Source organism: Apodemus sylvaticus, chromosome 7 (genome assembly GCF_947179515.1).
Source record: "Apodemus sylvaticus chromosome 7, mApoSyl1.1, whole genome shotgun sequence".
Taxonomy (NCBI): Eukaryota; Metazoa; Chordata; class Mammalia; order Rodentia; family Muridae; genus Apodemus; species Apodemus sylvaticus.
In genome coordinates, this window is record NC_067478.1 from 109,801,825 (window position 1) to 109,823,330 (window position 21,506).

The following is a 21,506-nucleotide window of genomic DNA, read 5'->3' on the forward strand; positions in this document are numbered from 1 at the left end:
TTCCCTTTTCTCCCCTCTCCCCACCAATTCAGTTGTGCAATGGCAACAGCTGTTGTTTTTTGTGCTTCATTTGGCACTCAAGTAAAAACAGCAACTTTTTGTTTATAATAATAGCAGATGTGAATAAAATTAAAAGCTTTCTATAACAGAGACTGGAGGACATGCTCTGAATATATGGATATGCTTCCTTCATTCACTGGAAGGTACTAAATAGGTTGACATTTTCTCAAACGCACAAAGTCTTGAAAGGTTTCAGGTTGCAGAGGTGAATTCAATGGAGTCCCTGCTTCAGAAGATAATGGTGGCTTTATTCAAGTCTGGGCTGTGGGTTTTTGAAAAGAGGCATTTCCATAAGGATGCTGTTTCCTTGTGGAGCTACAATGGAGGCCAGGGCTAGAGAGGAGCTGGGGCTTCAGCTAGGCAAGGAAATCCTTGGGAAGTTACTATTAAACAACCACATATGACCACGGCTATGAGAGGAAAGTTGAGATTTGAGAGAAAGAAAGAAAGAAAGAAAGAAAGAAAGAAAGAAAGAAAGAAAGAAAGAAAGAAAGAAAGAAAGAAAGAAAGAAAGAAAGAAAGAAAGAAAGAAAGAAAGAAAGAAAGAAGGAAAGAAAGAGAAAGAAAAAGAGAAAAAGAAAAGAGAAAAAGAAAAAGAAAAAGAAAAAAACATGGTTATGATGTTAAATTGAAAACCCAACAATAGAAAACAACATCTAGGCAAGAAAGAAGAAAGCTGGGGAAGTGTTTACAAAGGTTTGAGAGATGTCAACAGAGGGCAGGAAGATAACAGCAAGAACAGGACAAGAGTTTGGTCACACAAGGCTGGACTCCAAACAGGGATGGCAAGAAAGAATCAGGGAGCTGAACAACGGGCTTTAGCTCCTGGGGTATTACATGTAAGCTTTGAGAAATTCTGGTTGTCTTCAGAAAATGGCATATGCCGTGCATTTCCCAAGGTAACAGAGAAAAATAAAGCCAAATTCCCTACATACCTGTGGGCAGCTGCTAACGGGGACACACTGCTTCTTCCGGCACTCCGTCTTCCCCTTCACACAAGCACACATGCTGCAGTTGACTGAGGACCACATCTCTCCATCCTGCAGGACACAGCACAGACTTCTACTACAGATAAGAGCTGAACAAGGAGTTAATGGTTTCTCCCCTGAGGAGAGCCTTTCTAAAATGCCTAAGTCGGGTGACTCTGAGGCATCTGTATGTGATCCACTTAACACAATGGCCAGGAACGTTTTCAGGCACTGTTTGTTTTAAAGGTGGGAAAATCTTGGTCCAAAATATGGAGCATTCTTCTGGGTCTAGCCAAGTCATGCTTACATCTTGCCCCTTCGTGTGCTCATGTGTTTTTATTTTCACTCCAGAAGACAAGGAAGTATGAATTTTATACATGATACATGAGCAAATCCTAACTTTCCTGTTATTAATGGAATTGAAATATTTCCTATATCTGGCTTCACAATTAATTGAGATGCTTAGACACAGTGATGTAAGACACCTGTGCCTTGCCCCTGAGCCACACCCAAGACATGAAGAGAGGGGAAGAAATTCGAGTACCCCTTAACACACAAAGCTCAGACAGACCAGACCTAGAGACGTGACTCCTGCTTGCACTCCCCTCCCACGATGTGGTACAGCCCTCGAGACATAGACCAGACTCTTGCTTGGATACAAAGGTACTTAGTGAATGCACTGGGATCCTCAAATTTATAGTGTGCAGTCAGTGCTCAGCCAGAACACATCAGGCAGGACACATACCTACACTGAAGTTTGAAAGTCCAGGCAACAGAGTTAGATATAAAGACAAGATGAAGGATCTTTCCTTGGTCCTACAGATTCAAAATCTTTGGTGCACCCTGTCCTGTTGAGGCCTGCCAAACCCCTGTTGCCTTTCAGGTGAGAGAGAACTACTGAATTTGTCTGTAAAGGGCATCAAACTTATGAATGTTCTATGAGCAAATATCAGGGATCACAATCTCTGTAAAGTACAAAAGTACTTTTTTTTAAAGGGTTTTGTCCAAAGCATTATTATGAGAGAAGTTTGTTTTATCTTGGTGCTCTGGGCACAAATAGTAGCTCTGAATAAAGAGTATTTTACATGAGTGTCTCTGAAAACTTGCTGTATTGCCCTCTCCTGATAGGTAGAATACATTTTCTTCTTTCTTGCAGGGTTCATAAGATTCCAGACCTCTCTCTCATTATGCCAGCTCCCTGAGGGAGCTTCCTCATCTGACACATTACGAGGGTAGGTGCTCATGGGTATCATCAGCACATCTTTGGTATAAAGTCTCCCTCATCTTTAAGGAAACCATAGCAGACATAAGAGGGGAGATCGTCTGAACATAGCCAACACCTGCTTCCTAAAGCCAAATGCTTACTACACAGCTTTCTACTTAAGATCACTATCAAACAATGTAGAGCACATGCCAGGCAGTGTTGGAAGGTCAGTAAGCAAGCCTTTGAATACCTTGGAGTTGGACTCTCAAATTATACTTGTTACTTACATGCTAAACATCCTCATGTTAACACTTTCCAATTGAGCCCTTTTTAAAAAAGAAACTTGTAAAATGCTGCTGAAAGTGCCAAGTTTTAGATCCATCAGGATCTTGCCACGGCCATGATCTTGACAAGGCATACTTAGCATCCCCAAATAAATGGTATGCTCTGTCATTTGGGAACCATAACTACACCAGTCTTTTGGCCTGCTCAGCTGAGCCTCAAGCACTGGCTGATGACATATAGAAAGAGCAATAACACTGACACATTTGGAATCTTCCATCTCCTGATTATATATATGCATTTGAAAATTAATATGCTAAATATACATGTGTGTTTTTAAATGTATAAATTATGTAAAATTCCAATCTGCCGTAAGTCCAGAGCTCTTTAGTGGCCATTACAGCGTGATGGCTCCCGCAAGCTCATGATGTCATGATGGCTTGTCTCATACATACCCTGAAAATCTTGCTACCAAACTTGCACACTTTGACATCTTCAGGGGGCACCCGTAGGAGACACTCTTCACAACAGTCATCCTCATCATTGTTACAGACACCAGGATGAGAGCACTTCTTCTTACAAACCATTGTAGAGTCCTGGAGACCCAAAGGTAAGGCAGACAAAACATTAAAAATGACTTTCTCCTCTCCTACACAGCCTTCTCGGCCTCCTTTAACAACCCACAAAGGCTCTAAGCTGTACTCTCCTGCACCATGCTTTAATGTAGTACAAAAAAAGCTTTCCATCCTGTTCAAAACATGCTTCCTGGCTAATGGCTATAGCAGGTGAGGGTGTGCCACACTCCCAGACTTGCTTCTACTGGCCTATAACTTCATGCTCAAGACCCCAGCATACTTCCTCAGTGAGACAAGAAATTCCAGATCATTATGGGCTGACAGATTCCATTCTTCCTGCCCTCCTTTCATTTTCTACATAATAGAGCTTGTTTGGGTTTCTCAGACCTGCCTTAGAAATCAAGAAGAACCTTAAGTGAGTCTGTTAGAGAGGGAAGCTTACACAAACAGGAAGCGGGAATTGATATAACAAATCCCATCTGTGGTAGTTTAAATAAAAATGCCCCCTCCAAATTCATATATTTATGTGTTTAGTTCTGAGATGATGAACTGTTTGAGAAAAATTAGAAGTATTAAGGGGGTGTTGCTGTTGGAGGAACTGTGTCACTGGGGGTAAGTTTTGAGGTTTAAAAGGTTCTGCCAGGCTCTCTCTCTCTCTCTCTCTCTCTCTCTCTCTCTCCCCATCCTCCCACCCCTCCCTTCCCCTCTCTCTTTCCCTCCCTCATCTCTCTTTATGCTGCCTATAGAACAGGATGTAAATCTCTCAGCTACTACTCCAACACCATACCTATCTGCTTTCCTCCATGATGATAGTGGACTAACATTCTATAACTAAGGAAGTATGAAATTAAATGCTTTTATGAGAGTCGCCTTGTTTGTGATGTGTCTTTACAGGAATGGAATAGTAATTAAGACATACATGGTTCTTCAGGTATCAGCTTTCCCAAGAATGTCTAAGAACTCATATTATGATAAGCTCCTGACAATTTCAGGAAAAGTATTCATTCTAGTTCTGTGGGAAGACTGGGACACACTGCCTGATTATGTCTCAAAGCCCTAGATTTCCTGAAAACCCAAAATGAGGTAAATGATAGCACAATTAGCTCCCATTTGTGGGCAAATAGGCTATCCCTCAAGCCGCAGAATCATGCAGGTGACATGTTTCAACAAAGTTGCAGTTTCAGCTTCCAAGAGAAAACTGTGGCCTGAGAGATTTTGTTGTGATGTGATATTGTCGACATGGAGACGAAGTTCACAAGGTGATGCTCTATGTCTTTATGTATAGCAGTGTGTGTAGCAGGAGTTGTATATTTAACAAAGAATCATGCAAACCATGGAATTCAGGCATCACCTCATTAGAGTTTCCATGGGCTTTGAAATTGATCAGGTTTATCTCTGTAGTAAACTATAAAACCAAGCCTTTGTCTTTTCTTGAATACAATTAAAGTTATTTTCACTGCCAAGTGAGCTACAGAATTCATCTGAGATAGGTAGAGCCCCAGAACACAGCCATCTGCATATTTGATTGTAGAGAATCCTTAGGATGCCTTCCAGACTTCTGCAACCTTGAGTATGATTATATTCTTCAGATACCACCAGCAATGGTTCCTCTGGATAAGCAAAATGCTACCACATTTGCCTATAGTTTCACTGTAATCTAAGCCAATTGGTAATAACTCAGCCCCTAGGACTTCCTTACCTTGCAAGTGCATACTGTGCAGTTATCATAGACAAATGAGGCTCCATTGTCATAAACATCACTGCGAAAGAGGCAGCTCCCAAAAGGAAGGTCGAATACTTTCCTCTGACCTATAGGGAAGCACGAATAAGCACAATGTAAGCAAGACAGGCTCCAGATTGTGTTCCCACAGAACTCCATCACTGACACCTAACCATCAAGCAATAATATCAGCAGAGGAGAGCATTGGGAGGTGAATAGGTCATAGGGCAGAATGCCTACTAAAATGTCTTTATGTAACAGACCCCAGAGACAACTCTGTTACTCCCATGGTGTTTGACGAACACCAAGAGAAACATCAGTGAGCTATGAAGAAAAATCTCAAAGAACAGTAGGAACCTTGTTCTTGGACTTCCCAGGCTCTAGAAATGCATGTATATTGTTTGAAAGTTACCTAGTCAATATTTTTTTATAATAGTCTAAATAGGTTTACACATAAGATCTGAAAAGAAAGGACGCAGAGGCATAAAAGGGAAGCTTAATTCAAGGGCTATAAAGGGCGACTCCAATTCCATATGCTATATCCAGCTTTTGTGAGGACTGAACTGGTGGGTGAGGAGCAATTGCACCCCCAGAAAAAGAATATGGTCTGATTTATTGCTTTCACCACTTGAGTTTCTACTCACAAGACAACGTGCAACCATCTCTGAAATGTTACTTTAATTAAAGACTAAGTTAAAAAGCAATAATTCATGTTCACTGAACAAATTTATAGCCACATTCCTCTTTCTTTTTACGAAAGATTAACATTCAGCATTAGTAGGCCTGATGGAATCTTTATCAGTAGGCACAGAATGTCCACAGACATATTAAATGCTGTTCTTACAATTACAGTTGTTGGAAATAAAACTAACAGGAGGTAAGAAAAAAATTGTTTTCTTCTATGAACGGTCAAGGATTCAGAGCAGACCCAGCTCTAAATCAACTGGGTCTCATCATGAGAAAAGCACTGGCCAGACATCAGAAGACAACAGTAAGCTATGCTTTGGATCTCACAGTTAGACTCCTTCATGACCTTGGGTGTGATAACTCTGAATTCTCTAATTTCACTCATGACATGGCAACAACAGTCACTGCCCCTGTCATGACCTCTATCTGCAATGATGATGTTAAAACAGGTAACCAAAAAAATCCCGTGATTAGACCAAAATTAGCATAATCATTATGCTTTCTTGTCTTGTGTATGTGTATGTAGTGGGTATGTAAGTGTTGTGGATGAGTATATCTGAGCATTGCATATGTGTAGATGCAGGAGTGTGTGAGTGTATGAGTGTATGTATGTGTGTGTGTGAGTATATGAGTGTGTGTGTGTGTGTTGTGTGTGCATGTGTGTGTGCATGCATGTTTGGATGCCATGGGTTGACATCAGGTTTCTTTCTTGATTTATCTCTATTTTATGGCATGTTCTCTCCCTTGTATCTAGAACTCAATGATTGGGCTAGTGTAGAAAGCCATTACCAGTGATCTTGTCTCTAATCCTGCAAGATGAAATTACAAACTGCCCAAATGTCAGTCTTTTAAGCACCCGGTACTGAGGATTTGAGTGATTGTCTTCGTACTTGGATGATAAGCATCATTGCCCACTGAGATAGTTCCCTAGCCCATCGACATTATTAATATCCTAACTAACACGTGTAATTCTCATGTTTCCAACCACATCTTGAGATGCTTTAACTTCCAGCAACATATAAATCAATCCCCTCCCCAAGTATTCTGTTAAGAATCCCTCTAATGTTATTTTGAAGCTGTCAAAAAACTATTAGCTGGACCAGTTGTGGTGGCACATGTCTTTGTCCCAGCACTGAGGAGGCATAAGCAGGTAGATCTCTGAGTTCTGGTCTATACCATTAATTTCCAGGACAGCCTGAGATACACAGAAAAATCCGATCTCAGAAAAAAAAAATAAAATGAAGGAATGAAGGAAGGAACGAAGAAAGGAAGGAAGGAAAAAGGGAAGGAAGGAAGGAAGGAAGGAAGGAAGGAAGGAAGGAAGGAAGGAAGGAAGGAAGGAAGGGAGGGAGGGAGGGAGGGAGGGAGGGAGGAGAGAGAGAAAGAAAGAAAGAAAGAAAGAAAGAAAGAAAGAAAGAAAGAAAGAAAGAAAGAAAGAAAGAAAGAAAGAAAGAAAGAAAGAAATTCCAATAGATTTCAGTATACTGTTTATGTTTTCATTCAATTCTAGAAAATTTTTACCTTCTCTTTACATTTTTCCCACCACCTAATTTCAGTTACTTGGTTTTCATAAGTTTATATACTTTCTTCCATTTCTATTATTGTTGGTATCCAACAAATACCATCAGTTGGGAAAGAGGCAGTCGAAATAATGGGAAGAAATCTTTTCTAGCTATATATTTGACAAAGAATTAATATCTACAAGACACAAGTGACTCAAAAAAATTAACTCCAAGAACTAAGCAACTCAATTAAAAAACAGGGCATGGGCCTAAACAAAAAAATTCTCAAGTAGTGATATACAAATGGTTAAGAAATGTGTTTTAAAATGTTCATCATATTTAGTCATTAGAGAAATACAAATTAAAAATTGTTTTTATGTTCCATCTTATCTCAGCCAGAGTGACTAAGATCAAACAAACAAACAGCAGCAGAAACAAAGAAATAAAAAACAGGGACGAATGTTGGCTTGGGGGAAAGGAAGGGGAACAGTTAGTTACTCACTGCTGGTGGGGAGGCAAACTGATGTAGCTACTATGCAAATAAGTTTGGAAGTTCCTCAAAAAGCTGAAAATAGATCTATCATATGGTCAACTCAGTTATATTCCAGAAGGAATTCATATCCTAATATAACAATACCTGCTTATTCATGTTTATTACTCCTCTGCTCATAATGGCCATAGTATGGACACAGGCTATCCATTCATCAACTAATGAATGTATAAAGAAAATGTGGCATGTTTACACAGTGGGATACTATTAAGCTATTAACAAAAATGAAATTTTCAAGCAAATGGATGAAGCTGGAAATTATTCTCAGTGAGATAACCCAGATCCAGAAAGTCCAAGGTTTCCTATTTTCTCTCATAGGTACATGCTAGTTTTGAGTCTTCGGATACTTATATTTCAAATGGAATGGACATCGAACTCAAAAAATTACTGAGGAGCCACAGCATGGGACTTTCAAGTGGATAGAGACAGAACACATTGGTACAAAACTATACTGATGTGTTCAAAGCATTTAAAGGAAATCATAGAATCGAAAGGGTTAACTTAAGTAATGGAGGGGAGAGAGCAGTTAATATGAAGAGGAATTAATAGCACAAAATTCTTTTGAAAAAGTCATATGGAAATATCCCTCTTTACACACACACACACACAAGAGAGAGAGAGTGAGTGGGGGGGAGAGAGGGAGGGAGGGAGAGAAAGAGAGAGAGAGAGACAGGGAGACAGAGAGACACAAGACAGAGACAGAGGATTTACCCTATAACCAAAAAAAAAAAAAACCTCTATTTGCATAAGTGAGAGAGGATTTACCCTATAACCAAAGAAATAACTGCATTATATACTAAAGACTAAAAAAATAAAAAGACCATTGCCAGGAATGAGTTACTTATTGTGGAATTGTTGGCTGCTGATGTCTCGGACCTAAGCAGTACAGGCTATTTATTACCAGTGTTCCTGGTTACCCGCTAGAACTTGTGGACTACTGTTGAAGACACCAAAGCCTTGAATCATGAAACATGAAAAAGCAAGCTAGTGCTGACCTGGAAGTTTCGTTCCTACTTGTTAGCTTTGTGCTGGAAGGGGCTCTACACATTCCCAGAGGAGGAAACTCATCATCACTCTGACCCAGCTGTGAAGATGGCAAGCGACATTAATGACTGGCCTGGCAAGACATGCCCACTGGAACAGTATTGGTATGGGCATTATGGAAGTAACCAGCCACTTTCTGACGCAGCTGTCATACTCTGCAAGATGAACCTCATAAATGATACCATTAGCAAGCCAAAAATCCATGGCTAGACAGCCGTGGCCATGCCCCATGGAGGAGAGTTTCCTGTTAGTATTTTGCTAAAATGTGTTAAGTAGACTTCTAATGACTAATCATTATGCCCATATCAATGCATCTGTCAACCCTCATCAGCTAAGCTTATCTGCAGTAGATAGTGATTAACAGAGACCCACACCAGCCAAGGCCCAGAAAGTAGAAGACTGGGGAATGCTCAGCTGTGAGACATAGATACTCTAACCCCTCCTCCAAGGCTCAGGGCTCATTTCAGAAGAGGAGACAGAAAGAGTATAAAAAACAGGGGCTGGGTGACTGACTATAGGGAAACAGTATCTAGTGGGAATGTCAGGAAGCTGCCCATGAGTTCTCAACAGGTGTGAAAGAATACACAAGACCTGTGCAAGCCCGTGCCACACACAAGCCCAGTGTGGAGTTGGTAGTAGGATGTGAAATCCCCAAGCCAAGCTGAGGACTTATTCTGAGTTGTTTTAGCTGCTGGGAGGAGAGTTGGTTTTCTCTAAGCATGTAACCACATACCCGAGAATATTTTGGTTTTTTATTTTGGCTTTGGTTATTTCATTTCATTTAGATTTGGACATGAAGTTGAGTGTATGGGGGAGGTGAGAGTTGATCTGGGAAGACTTGGAGAAGGCGGGTGAATATGACCAGAACACACTGTGTAACATTCTTAAATAACTAATAGAAAATTTAAAATCAATACGAAGCTCCATAAAGAGATAAGCAATGTAATACACACTTAACAGTCCTAGGACTTGGGAGAGAGAGACAGGAAGAACACAAGTTCAATACCAGCCTGGGCTACATGGCAAGACTCTGTCTCTCAAACATAAATAATATGATAATGCCTCTGTGTAGAATCTTGCTTATAAATCAAATAAAATACCTTTTATTCATGGCTAGAGTCTGCATCGCCTCACCAGATGTTCTTCCACCTCTTAGGATACATGGCGCTCTCCAATTGTTGCACAGTCTTTAGCTTGTACTGTTATTACTCGATACTACTACATCAGTGAATAGATTGCTGAGTGGGCAGAGCATACATGAAAGGATCTATGAATTGACTGATCTATTGATTGATTCCTGAACAGGCACTACAAGTTATTTCCTGAATTAGATGTGACCACTGCCTTAAATTAACCCTCACAAAATGTAAATTATACCTACAATTACGGATATAAATCTTAGCAAAGTGCCTGCTTCTTATCAGAACTCCCAGCAGATGGCAGATGATAACTATTAGACTTGTTAGTGGTGATGTAATTCCAGTATTATCCTGGGCTATGCCATATGGAAAGGTGTCTTGGCGACTAACTGCTCTGTGTATCCTGATCTTTGATGAGATGCTCCATTGAGAATGAGCAAAGGGAGGAAATTCTGCAATCCAAGTGGCAGAGGTATTCCACATGCAGGCAGCCCGGTCAAGAGAAAAATCTAAGAGCAATTCAGTATCCAGTCAGCCAGAAGTGGAATTACATTCAGGTTTCAGCAACCAGAAAGTTTCCTGATGTTTGCTTTTGTTGTTGTGAGGATGTGTTTTTTTCACCAGAACACAAAATCTCACTTTAATCCCATAGTCATCATGGCCCAACACAAAACATTCCAGGGAGTGGTTCAGAGGCAGCCTGGACAGCTTGATCTGAGCCATTCGGTATCATTCCAGTCAGGCTTAGCACAAAGATAAGAAGGGTCTCACTTGGCAGAATTATGATCTTTATATTTCCCAAAACTTACTGTTCTTTTTGTGGTCTACCTTAAAAACACAAGTGAACAGTAAAATGTGTACCAAGTACAACAGCCATTGCTTGTGTGGGAAACTTTTAACTAGTCTCAGCACACCAACAGCATTTGCTTCAAAGCTCTAATCCGTGTTATTTATCTACAAGGCCATGTCCAATCACCTCTTCCTCTTTGATGAACTCCCATTTAGATGACACGGGTTCCACCATGCCCTCAGTTTGGCAGCATCTACTACACTGGTTTCCATTCAGGGCAGCACATGTGGACAGACAACAAGTGAAGCACAACTACATGAAAACGTCTTTAACCCAGTGCATTTAGCAAGTCTCTCTTGTTCTTCTAATTATTCCGTATTTGCTTAAAAGTATGTGTTTGTGCATGAAATAGAAAGTCAGGAATTGTTAGATGAAATTGTAGTAGAATTCGTGCAATGAGGAGAAACAGTGTAACACAAATGCCTTTATCTGACATTTCTGTTAGAGAAAGAAGCCAAACTGAAGGTGTGATACTCTGTGAAGGAAGGAAATAAGTGCGAAAACGACTGTGGATGACAGGAAAGAGTCCAAAGGGGGCAAGGGTTGAATCGCCAGGGGTTGAAGCCAAATCAAAGAGATAAATGGTGAAAATCTCCCAAAGACAAAACAATTGAGGACTTTTGTGAGCTAGGAAGCTTAGGGTTCCATTTTAGGATATCCGTGCTACACCTGTGCAAAACAGTCCCATTTGCTGGTTGCAAACCTTCAGTGAAATGTGCTCCGCAGGCCTTGATTCAATTGCACCCTAGAATGCAAAGATTGCTGGAGGTGGTGATAGAAGAAACAATGTCTGAAGCCATAACAGAATAATACAGAGACCCCGAGAAACAATCAACACAGTTCAAGCCAGAGGTGATCAGCTTCCCTTAGCATCTCTTCAGATTAGAGAATCTTCCTTCTTCTAGGGGATTCTTCTTCTAAGGGGATTAAAACTAGTAACTGTGCTGGTGCTGCAGGTGAGAGTTCTGGTTTCAGCAGCTATGTTATGCAGCTTCTCAAGAAGATTCAAGGATAAAAACCATATAAATTATGGGCAGTACCTGGTCTGTGGTAAAGGCTCAGTGTGATAACAGATACTCCCTCCCTGTCAGGCACCAACTGCTGTTCATTCCAAGTTCTCAATTCCTGGCATCGTATTCTTCTGAGTACTTTTGGCTCTCAGGTAATTTCAGCTTACAGTCTTCCATACATTCACTTCAAAATGCCTTCACTGCGTGATCCTAACAGTCATGTGTTCAGCTAGACTCTTTCTTCAGCACCATTCTCAACCCACCAGACACTAGCCAGATTGCATCTGCACGCCATGCTCCAGAAGCCAATGATGACCGGAAGTCAAGGATGGAAGAGCAGCTTCTGAGCAGACCACAAGTTAGAGCCAAGGCTTAGTCACACAGTGAGAAGGAGCAGCTGTCTCTACCGTGCCACAACTCAACATATATATCATACACTCAGCAGTAACTTCAGGAAGAAATCACATCGTTCTTCAACCTGAAAACTGTCACTCACCCAAACATTTGGGGCAGCACTGTCCTGAGGGTGTGTGACTAAGGTGCTGGGGACAAGAGAGAATGGGACAGACTTCTCTCACGCACTGTGTCCTGCCTCCCTAAGAAAAGAGAGAGAAAAAAAGCATATTTAGAAAAGTCAGTGCACGTAGGTGATACAACTAAGACGGCTAGAACAAACACAAGACCTTTCTTTAGGATTTGCTTCTGGACTATTAAGTGTGAGTGTAAGCCTGGGATTCCATGCCCCACCACCACCACCACCAAGCATCTCTTTCATCTTTCCTGTAGGCCTTACAGATCATAGCTGTGAAAAGATGACCCTCAGCTATATGGTTGCAGGCATCATCCTTTCCAAGACCCCACACACTTTTCGTCATCATTTCCTTTCTCAAGCCTTGCTTTGGCATACGCTTAGGGTAACCCAACCATCTCAGATTTCCTAGGATACAAAACTTCATTTTAAAGTAAAGAAGCATAAAACAAGGACAATAACAAAAAACAGAAGCCACCAATGCCAGTGGCTCCAGGATGTGGTACCATTCTGATGATTACTACTCTTGTCAGCCATCCCTTAACTAAGCAAAGGAGTCTTAATTGATGACATTTTTTTAATCTCTCTGATGCCATCTTTCTGTAGACATCTTCCTACAATAAACGGACACCCTCAGCCTCAGCTTTCAGATGTTGGAGGATGGTCCAAAGAGTGCTCGACCAGAGGAGGCAACCCACCTGCTAAAGGTGGATGCTCTGGAAGCCAGTGTGTAGGAGGACAATTTCAGTGGTTGATGAACACGCCACAAAATCTGGTTCCACTAATCGTTATAAAGTTGTAATGGCTGACACTGGAAGATCTGGTAGCACCTCTGAGGCCTCTACTGGAAGTTTTGAAGACTCTGGATATTTTGAATAGTTCCTCCTTCAAACACCAAGAACCCCTTCCTTATCCTTGATACTCTTTCTCATCCTCTTGACTCAGAGCCCTCCCCATCTCTCTGCCTATCAGTCTCTATGTTCTTTCTACAAGGCAGAGATGTGAACTCCTCCATCAGTCTGGATCATGTCGTCTCAGTGAGTTGTAACTGAAAGTTCAGAAAGCTGGAACATGAAAAAAAAATGCTTCCCAGTTAGTTCACATCTACAAACCCACAAGGCTGGCATCCAGACTGTCCTAATGCAATACAAATCCCTAAATGAACCGTATGAATAAAGTCTTTTTTTCAGATATTAAGTAAATTTGGTAAATAGATCAATAGGTAATCAATAGGTCCTTGCTTGGTCTCTAAAACAAATCTGACAGGGGCAGTGAAGAAATAAAGAAAAGGCAGATAGATGAAAATCCTGACACAGAAAAGCTAGAACCAGGTTATCTAGGATCTATAAGAACTACATGTTTATAGTTGGGTAGGGAAGTGGGGTTACTGCATATAGCTGAACAGGTAGATGGGGTTATTATTCATAAACAAGGAGGCAGGTTTGTGGTATATAGCTGGATCAAGCAGGCAGGCTTGACTAGTCTCAGTAGGAGCAGTCTTCATAGAGTAACAATCTTCAGAACATAAATATTCCAGGACAGAAAGCCATAATAGACATACTCTGCATATAATATCAATACCCTCACATAAACCATAAGGGAAGGCTTTGATGTTTCCTAATAAGCCTCAACCTCATTCCAACCCCATGAGTCGGGGTACGGTTAGCACTTTACCATTCCTCAATGGCTCTGAGGCTCTGGGGTCCTTGGCATGACCATGTCCTGGACATTTTCCCAAGACTTCACTTGCTCAGGGCTTCCTCTGATCCCTAAGACTGGGTTCTCTTGGTTTTATGCTAGAGAACTAATGTACTTAGAGCTCCCCATGGAGCTCAGATGGAGTGTTCATGTCTCAAGAACACTTTTGCCTTGGCAAAAGAGAAACTTGGGCCTTAAAGGGCCCCGGTCCTTCGAGGGAAAGACCAAGTTGCCAGCATTTCCTTTACCCTCCCTAGACCTGTGCGCATGAGCAGAAGACCCAGTTAGCTTTGCCTCTCCCCAACCTATCCTGCCCTGTCCTTAGTTTCTGTGTTCTCTAATTGTTCCAGTCATTTTTATTATTACTGTTTGTTGTTTGTTTTTGTTTGGTGGAGAAAAGTAGTAAAAGAAGTCATGTAAAGTCTTCTTAAAGATTTGTTGTTTTTGAGCTTCTTTAGTGTTGGATTGTTCCCTAAACCAATACAAAACATTCAAAAATACCACAAAATACACTCCTGTTTTTATATTATTTCCAGACCAAGAAACATTAAAAATCACCCAAGAGCCATGGCTTGTTCTGAGAATTCTCTCTCAACTCTGCTTAAACCTGAACTTAGAGATCTGTCATCAGACCTCAGTGGTGGGTAACATGAGTCTGGGCAAGGCCTTGACATGGCCCCAGCTTATGCATAAGACACAGAGGTTACCTCTGGAGGGAGGATAGGACAGTGCTGACCCTTGCTTTTGATTTCTAAGAAATTCATCTGTGAGCAATTTCTTAAACTCTAAATCTTTGGCCGCACAAGGCTGTCTGTGTGCTAGCCTCTCTTAGGTGTGCAGACAGCACAGTCTTTTCATTGCTATCCTCTGTTCTTGTTGGATCAGCATCTATTTTTAAAGCATATTTTAAAATTAAAAGTTTTAAACTATTGCATAATTGCTAAAAGTTAACGTGTCCAACACTTTGCAATGCTGGCAAAATATTATGTGTGCACCGGTGACTTCCCTTGCTGTAAGGTCAAAGAGCAAATTTTGCATAGCTAATACAACTGCACTTTGTGTTTCCCTAGAGTCTGTTAAAGTAACTTGAACTCCAGTCTGGGTTTGCTGGCTTAGTCAAGTTTTATTTTGTTTGGGTTGCAGTCCGGTGGCACAGCCCACGTCCCCAGGCTGGTTCCAGTTAATGCTTCCAATGAAAGTGCCAGCCCTTGCTAGGAACAACACAGTTGCAGCTCACAACCTGCTTCTATAGTTTCAGCTCAGAGGAGATCCTTGTGGAACTATAACCTGTGGCTAAACAATACACTAACTGGTTTAAAACAGCATAAGCAGACATTTCTAAAACTGAACATATGTTATGGCAACTGGTTACCTCAGACTCTATCAGCTCTTCATGAGTACCTTATGTGTTTGTTTGTTTCTAATACATCCAGACATCAGTTTCACCTCATTCCTCTACACCCAGTTCCCACACACACGCTTTCCTTCTCCCCCAGATACATTTCTCTGTTGCCTATCAGAGAAGAGGAGGCCTCCCCAGGATATCAACTGACCACAGTAGAACAAGATACAGCAAGGCAAAACCCTCACTCAGGGCTAGGTGACACAACCTAGTAGGAGGGAAAAGGGTCATAATAACAGACAACACACACACACCCTACTCCTACTGTTACAGTGTCTCAAAGAACACCAAGTTAACAATAACATACTCATAGAGGACATAGCTCAGAACCAAGCAGGCTCCATGATTGCTGCTTCAGTCTCTGTGAGCCCCTATGAGCCCTGTTGAGTTGATTCTATGGGAAACATTCTCCTGGTATCTTCAGCCCCTCTATCTCTGACAGCTCTTCCTCCCCGTCATCTGCCATGTTTCCCAAGCCCTAAGGGAAAGGGACTAATGGAGAACTCCAATTTATTCTCTCTCTCTCTCTCTCTCTCTCTCTCTCTCTCTCTCTCTCTCTCTCTCTCTCTCTCTCTCTCATGTTTCACTCAATTTGGTTTCCTCGACTTTCTCCCAATCACCCATCCTAGACATATCCATACATAAAGGACTCCTCTTCAGAAGCTATCCAACATTCCATTGTTTTATCACATATATCACATACTTGTTTAAGGATGGCATATATAATAATAAAAGAAGACTCCACATCTTTATGGAACCTTCATTACCAGTTAGCACACTCTCATCCTTGCTAAGGCTGAGGATGGCTCACCACTTCATATAACACTAAGTTCAACTTATTTCCATCAAAAGGCAATGTAGAAGCCATAAATTCACCAAGCCCTGCTTCTTTGAGCTCTCAACAAACATGTCTGGACCCCCTGTAGAAAGCCATGGTCATAAGGCTAGTTTTTAATCAATGAAAATAATATAAAACATCCATAGACCTGATAAACAAAAATTCCTCCTATAATCTCCTGTCTTTCACATTTCTCTTTATAGGGTGGTTGACCAGTGGGAAGGAGTTTAGAGTCTGAGTACATGGTCACCTTAGGAAAATCTACCCCAGAAACTAGCACTAAAGTAAGAAGAGCAGTAAATGAATTGTATTGCATCATTGAGAATACTGAGATGTATCAGAACTTTAATCCAGCATGAGCCTACCTTGCAAAGGTACCATAACATTTTTTATCAGTTTCACAACAACTCTGGAAATCAATCTGGAGATTCCTCAGAAAACTGGATATAGATCTACCTGAAGATCAAGCTATCCCACTCCTGGGAATATACTCAAAAGATGTCCTACCATGCCACAGGGACACTGTTTCACTATGTTCATAGCAGCTTTGTTTGTGATAGACAAAAGCTGCAAACAACGAGAATGTTCCATAACAGAAGAATGGATACAGAAAATGTGGTTCATTTATGCAATGGAATACTACTCAACTATTAAGAACGAGGACATCCTGAGCTTTGGAAGCAAATGGATGGAACTAGAAAATATCACCCTGAGTGAGGTAACTCAGAACCAAAAGGACATGCATGGTATGTACTCACCAATAAGTGGATATTACAAAAAAAAATACAGAATACCCAAAATACAATCCACAGACCTCAAAAATTTTAGCAAGCTGAAGGACCTAAGTGAGGACACATCAATCCCACTTGGGAGGGAGAAGAAAACAATCACAGTAGGGGAGGTGGAGGTAGGGACCTGCGTGAGAAAGAGGATGGGGGAAAAGAGAGGAACAAGGTTAGGTATTGGGTGGGGGAAACAGGACTGAAGCCCTGAAGGCCAGCAGAAAGAATGGAAACAGGCAACCTCGGGAGGTAGGAGGTAGGTGGACCCTCTAGAATGTATCAAAGACCTGGGAGGTAAGAGACTCTCAGGACTCAAAGGGAGGGACCTTAGATGAAATGCCTTACAGCAGGGAGAGGGAACTTGTAGAGTCCACCTCCAGCAGAAAGACAGGGGGCATCAAGTGAGAGATGGGGTTGCCATCCCAGTCAAGAACTCTGACCCATAATTGTTCCTGTCTGGAAGAACTTCAGGAACAAAAACAGAGAAGAGCGTGAGGAAAAGGAGGACCAGTGACAGGCCCAAATTGGCATCCAGCTCAAGGGAAGGCCCCAAGGCCGGACACCATTACTGGGGCTATGGTGTGCTCACAAAAAGAGGTCTATAATGACTGCCCTCTGAAAGACCCAACAAGCAACTGAAGGAGCAGATGCAGCTATTTACACCCAACCAGTGGACAGAAGCTGCTGACCCCTGTGGCTGAATTAGGGAAAAGCTGGAAGAAGTAAGGAGGAGGGCTACCCTGTAGAAAGACCTGCAGTCTCAACTAATCTGGATGCCTGAGATCTCTCAGACATTGGGAGACCAAGCAGGCAGCATACACCAGCTGATATTAGGTCCCCAACACATATACACAGAGGACTGCCAGGTCTGACTCAGTCAGAAAAGATGCACTTACCCTCAAGAGACTAGACTCCCCAGGGAGTGGGGAGGTTTGATAGGGTGGGATATGGGGAGTGGGGACATCCCTGACAGGGGTTGGAGTAGGAGGTATAGGATGTGGAACAGTCAAAGGGTGGACTGTGAGGGGAATAAAATCTGGACTGTAAAAAACAAAATTAAATAATTTTTTTTTAAAAAAGGAAAAATATATGTTTACCAGTTTCTTCATTCAATTCCAGCATAAACATAGGGTTTCAATATGTTTTAATTCTTTGCTATCCACAAACATACACCATGTCTTTCATCTTCTTGATGCATACATCTTTCCTTTCAAACCGTGTTATCAACTCCTATTGAAATCCTGCTTTAATCTCTTCTCCTTGCCGAGGTCTCTGGAACCCTCCATCCTCAGGAATCTCCCCTTACCCTCATCTTCTGTTTTAACATTTATTCTCTCTCAATGGGGCACACATAATTTTTGATGCAAATATAGCAGCTTCATCTCACAAGGTGATACAGTTTTACATCAATGAAAGACTTCCTTAAGGGCAGCATACAGTCCTAGGTCACTTAATGAGACTGATAACAATTGCAGGAACGTATCATTGGGCATCGTTGAGCAATCCTGTCATTGTGCAACCCTGATAGAGTGTTTTTGAGTTAAGATGGCTTGCTACATGACTGATACAATCTTAAGGGCAGCTATCATATAAAGACCCCACTATTGAATGAAACACCCTTACATGGTATGCACACTGCAACAGGATATGTGTGTGGTTGCCACTGTGGTATAAGTAATAACTATGTGTATTTGTCAGACTTACCACAGTGGATAACTATATCTAAAATTGTGACTTATTGACACTTGAGGTGAGGTAACTCTTTGCTATGAGGATGTCCTCTGTTATAGCTGGCACTCTACAGCACCGCTGCCTGTGACAACTGAAAGTGACTCCAGGCATCACTGTGCCCTTCCTGGGGACTTGGAATCACACCTTGATGAGAACCGCAGAGCTAGATCAGCATATCATCACTAACAAGCACTTACATATGTTAGTATACATCATAGCCTCTAACATTGACTTAGGATGTGTGTTCTAGAAGGCGGAGCTTTTTGCTAGATAGAGTGGTATGCTTTGAGAGAAGAACCAGGTCCATCTTATTTCCATACTTGGAAAGGAAGATGTCAGAAGACATGGGCGGTGTGGAAAGAAGCATGATATGGCCTTCGTAGGGCTGTGAGTCACTAAGGAATCTCTGCTGAGACCAGCAGGTTTTCTTCCTATCTTTTCTTCAGACTTAGAAGCTTTGGCCTGAGCATCATGCCTCCAGGTGAGTTTCCCTTGACAAATGATAAAATAAAATCCAACTTTGATTTTGCACACAGATAGTCAAGGGCATGTCAATGAAACTCCACCAAGATACCCATTTATCACATAAAAAACCCTCAGCCATAATAAGTCCCGAGGGAGGCCTGCTAGACGGACATTCATCAAAGCTGCTTTTGTACTCACTGAGATACAAAGAGCTATGTGCCAACATTCTGAATATAGAACCGTCCTGAATTAAATTCTCTCTGTTTCACATGGGCACTTCTAAGTCTTGTACACATACTGTTTATATTACTGTTTTTAGCTTCCTGCTGCTTCTCTAACAAATTACCACACAAACCCCAGAAGTCAAAATAGCACATATGTGTTAGCTTACAACTTTGAAGGTGAGAGGTCAGGAATCAAGTTCATAGAGAGAACTCAGAAGTTGTATCAGGTATTAGGGGTCTATAGGAGAAAGTTTCCTTTGTCTTTCCCAGCTGCTAGAGGTGGCCCCTTTCCTTGGCTCATGACCCCTTCAACGATGCTCAAAGTCATTAGTGTATCACCTTTAAATTTGCCACTACTGGCCTGCTAGCCATCATCCCATTCCGACTCTGACCCTGACTTCCTTCATTATGGACTTTTGTAAGAAGCTAAAATGGTCAGTCTCCATTGTCAACTTCATGAGGTTCATAATAGGCATAAAGAAAATCTGGGAATGAATTTAAGAGTTTCTCCAGATCAGTATAGTTAAGGTGGGACTCAACCTAAATGTAGATTGCACCATTCCATGGGCTGGGGATTCTGGGATGATTCCAGCATTTATCACTTTCAGACCTCCTGACTGTCACCAGTCACTTCAAACTCCTGCCATCTGGGCTTTCCGAAGTGACGGAATGTACACTCAAACCGTGAGCCCAAACAAACCTGTTCTCCACTAATTGGATTTTGTCAATACGTTCATGAGAGAAACAGGAAAAGTAACTGACATGGAGGCAATTCCAGGCAATCCAGGCAAACCCTCCCAGGCAGATTCTTAACTTAAGACATCCACACAACTCCTTTCACTATTTCATGGGCATATTCATTGAAATAGGGTTGAGACATGGACATCTTTGTATTTTAAAAAAATGCCTTCTACAACTATTTCCAGAGAAATGGTATTTAATTTCTCTGTGCAGGCTCAGATGAGACATTTCAAAACCAATGTCACTAAATCATTCTAAAGCTATTCTTTTAAGTTTCCTCATCACTGAAGAAGTTCCAGTTTCCAATGTTTAACAGAAGGAGAAGTACTAGCCAAAACTTACCATGCCAATCCTATTGTATGGTTTGTGACCTGAATAAATCCAGGACCTCTTCTATATTTGTACATCGTCCTGATTAAACGTAATCAAAACTTAAGCAAAGCATCTGAATCCTCACTTTGTTCCTCTTTCCCTACTATTTCAAGCAGGCCATTTTTACACAGGCATCGTCAAGAACAACTTTTGCAAAGTAGGAAAGTTGTCCTTGTTGCCTTAACAGCCATCGCTTTCTTGGTGATACCATCGCAGCTAACCATGACTCAAGTCAAGGCTCTCACTACACTGTAAGTTTGTGTCTGTCACCCTCTGACCATGTCAACAAGCTCTGAAGTGACGTCAGTGTTCTCATGTGACTCCTAAAGAGTTTGTTCATCATACTCCAAGACTATCACAAAAAGTAGAGTCAATTGTCTGTTCTGGTCCCAGTGAAGGGATCACACAGCCATGTGCTGTGGTCCTGTGCCTGCTGATATCACAGCTAGACTCCATCTATCAACAGCCATAGAAGTGAGCACCCCAGACTTGAACATGCAGATTTCAAACGCAGCAGTGAGAGGCAGAGACAGCACACTTTCCTGAAATAGGCATCAGGTTAACTACAAAGTCGGCAATACAAATGCTCGATGTTCAACTAATCTGATCTTCAAGGAATAGTGCTCCGATATTGTTACTTATGTGTCTCTTTTTCCCCTTCAAATGCTTGGTCTTATGACTTTCCTTGTCAATTAGCTGAATGGCAACAGTTTAGGGTTTTTGTTTTGTGCTTTTGTATTATCTTTTTGCTTTAATGAGAAAAATTCAGAAATTCCTGCTCTACCCCAAGTTTAAATGTTCTATTCTTGAAGACACCGAAATTATGAATATGTCCAGTGTGTCACTTGAGGAAAGTCCAACTGATTGTGGAGACTCACATTTGATCCCCGTCTCTGTTTTAGAAGTGGGAAGGTAAGATGACCCCATGAGACCAAGGTCAGGTAATATTTCAAACCAAATACCCTAGGGAGGAGGAAAATTGCAGAAACTCAAACATATTGTTTAGCCCTGGCTTGTTGGTTCCACAGAAGTAGGAGACAAGGGTCAGCTGAAACATAAGGGCTCTGTCTGTAACTGCCCACAGTTACATCGAACAGGTTACCTGGAAGAGACACTGGTGATGTATGGGAAGG

General features: G+C 41.5%; 1 protein-coding gene across 2 annotated transcripts in view; it reads right to left on the minus strand.

The window, feature by feature from the left end:
- Bmper (BMP binding endothelial regulator) overlaps positions 1 to 21,506 on the minus strand; it is a 258,331-nt gene that overhangs the window by 110,017 nt on the left and 126,808 nt on the right. For both annotated transcript variants that reach the window (XM_052188805.1, XM_052188804.1), the window contains exons 7-10: positions 12,088 to 12,187; positions 4,789 to 4,898; positions 2,970 to 3,110; positions 996 to 1,100 (exon numbers count right to left, since the gene is read on the minus strand). In XM_052188805.1, coding sequence (XP_052044765.1) covers positions 996 to 1,100; positions 2,970 to 3,110; positions 4,789 to 4,898; positions 12,088 to 12,187 — 456 coding nt within the window. The remainder of the gene's footprint in view (positions 1 to 995; positions 1,101 to 2,969; positions 3,111 to 4,788; positions 4,899 to 12,087; positions 12,188 to 21,506) is intronic.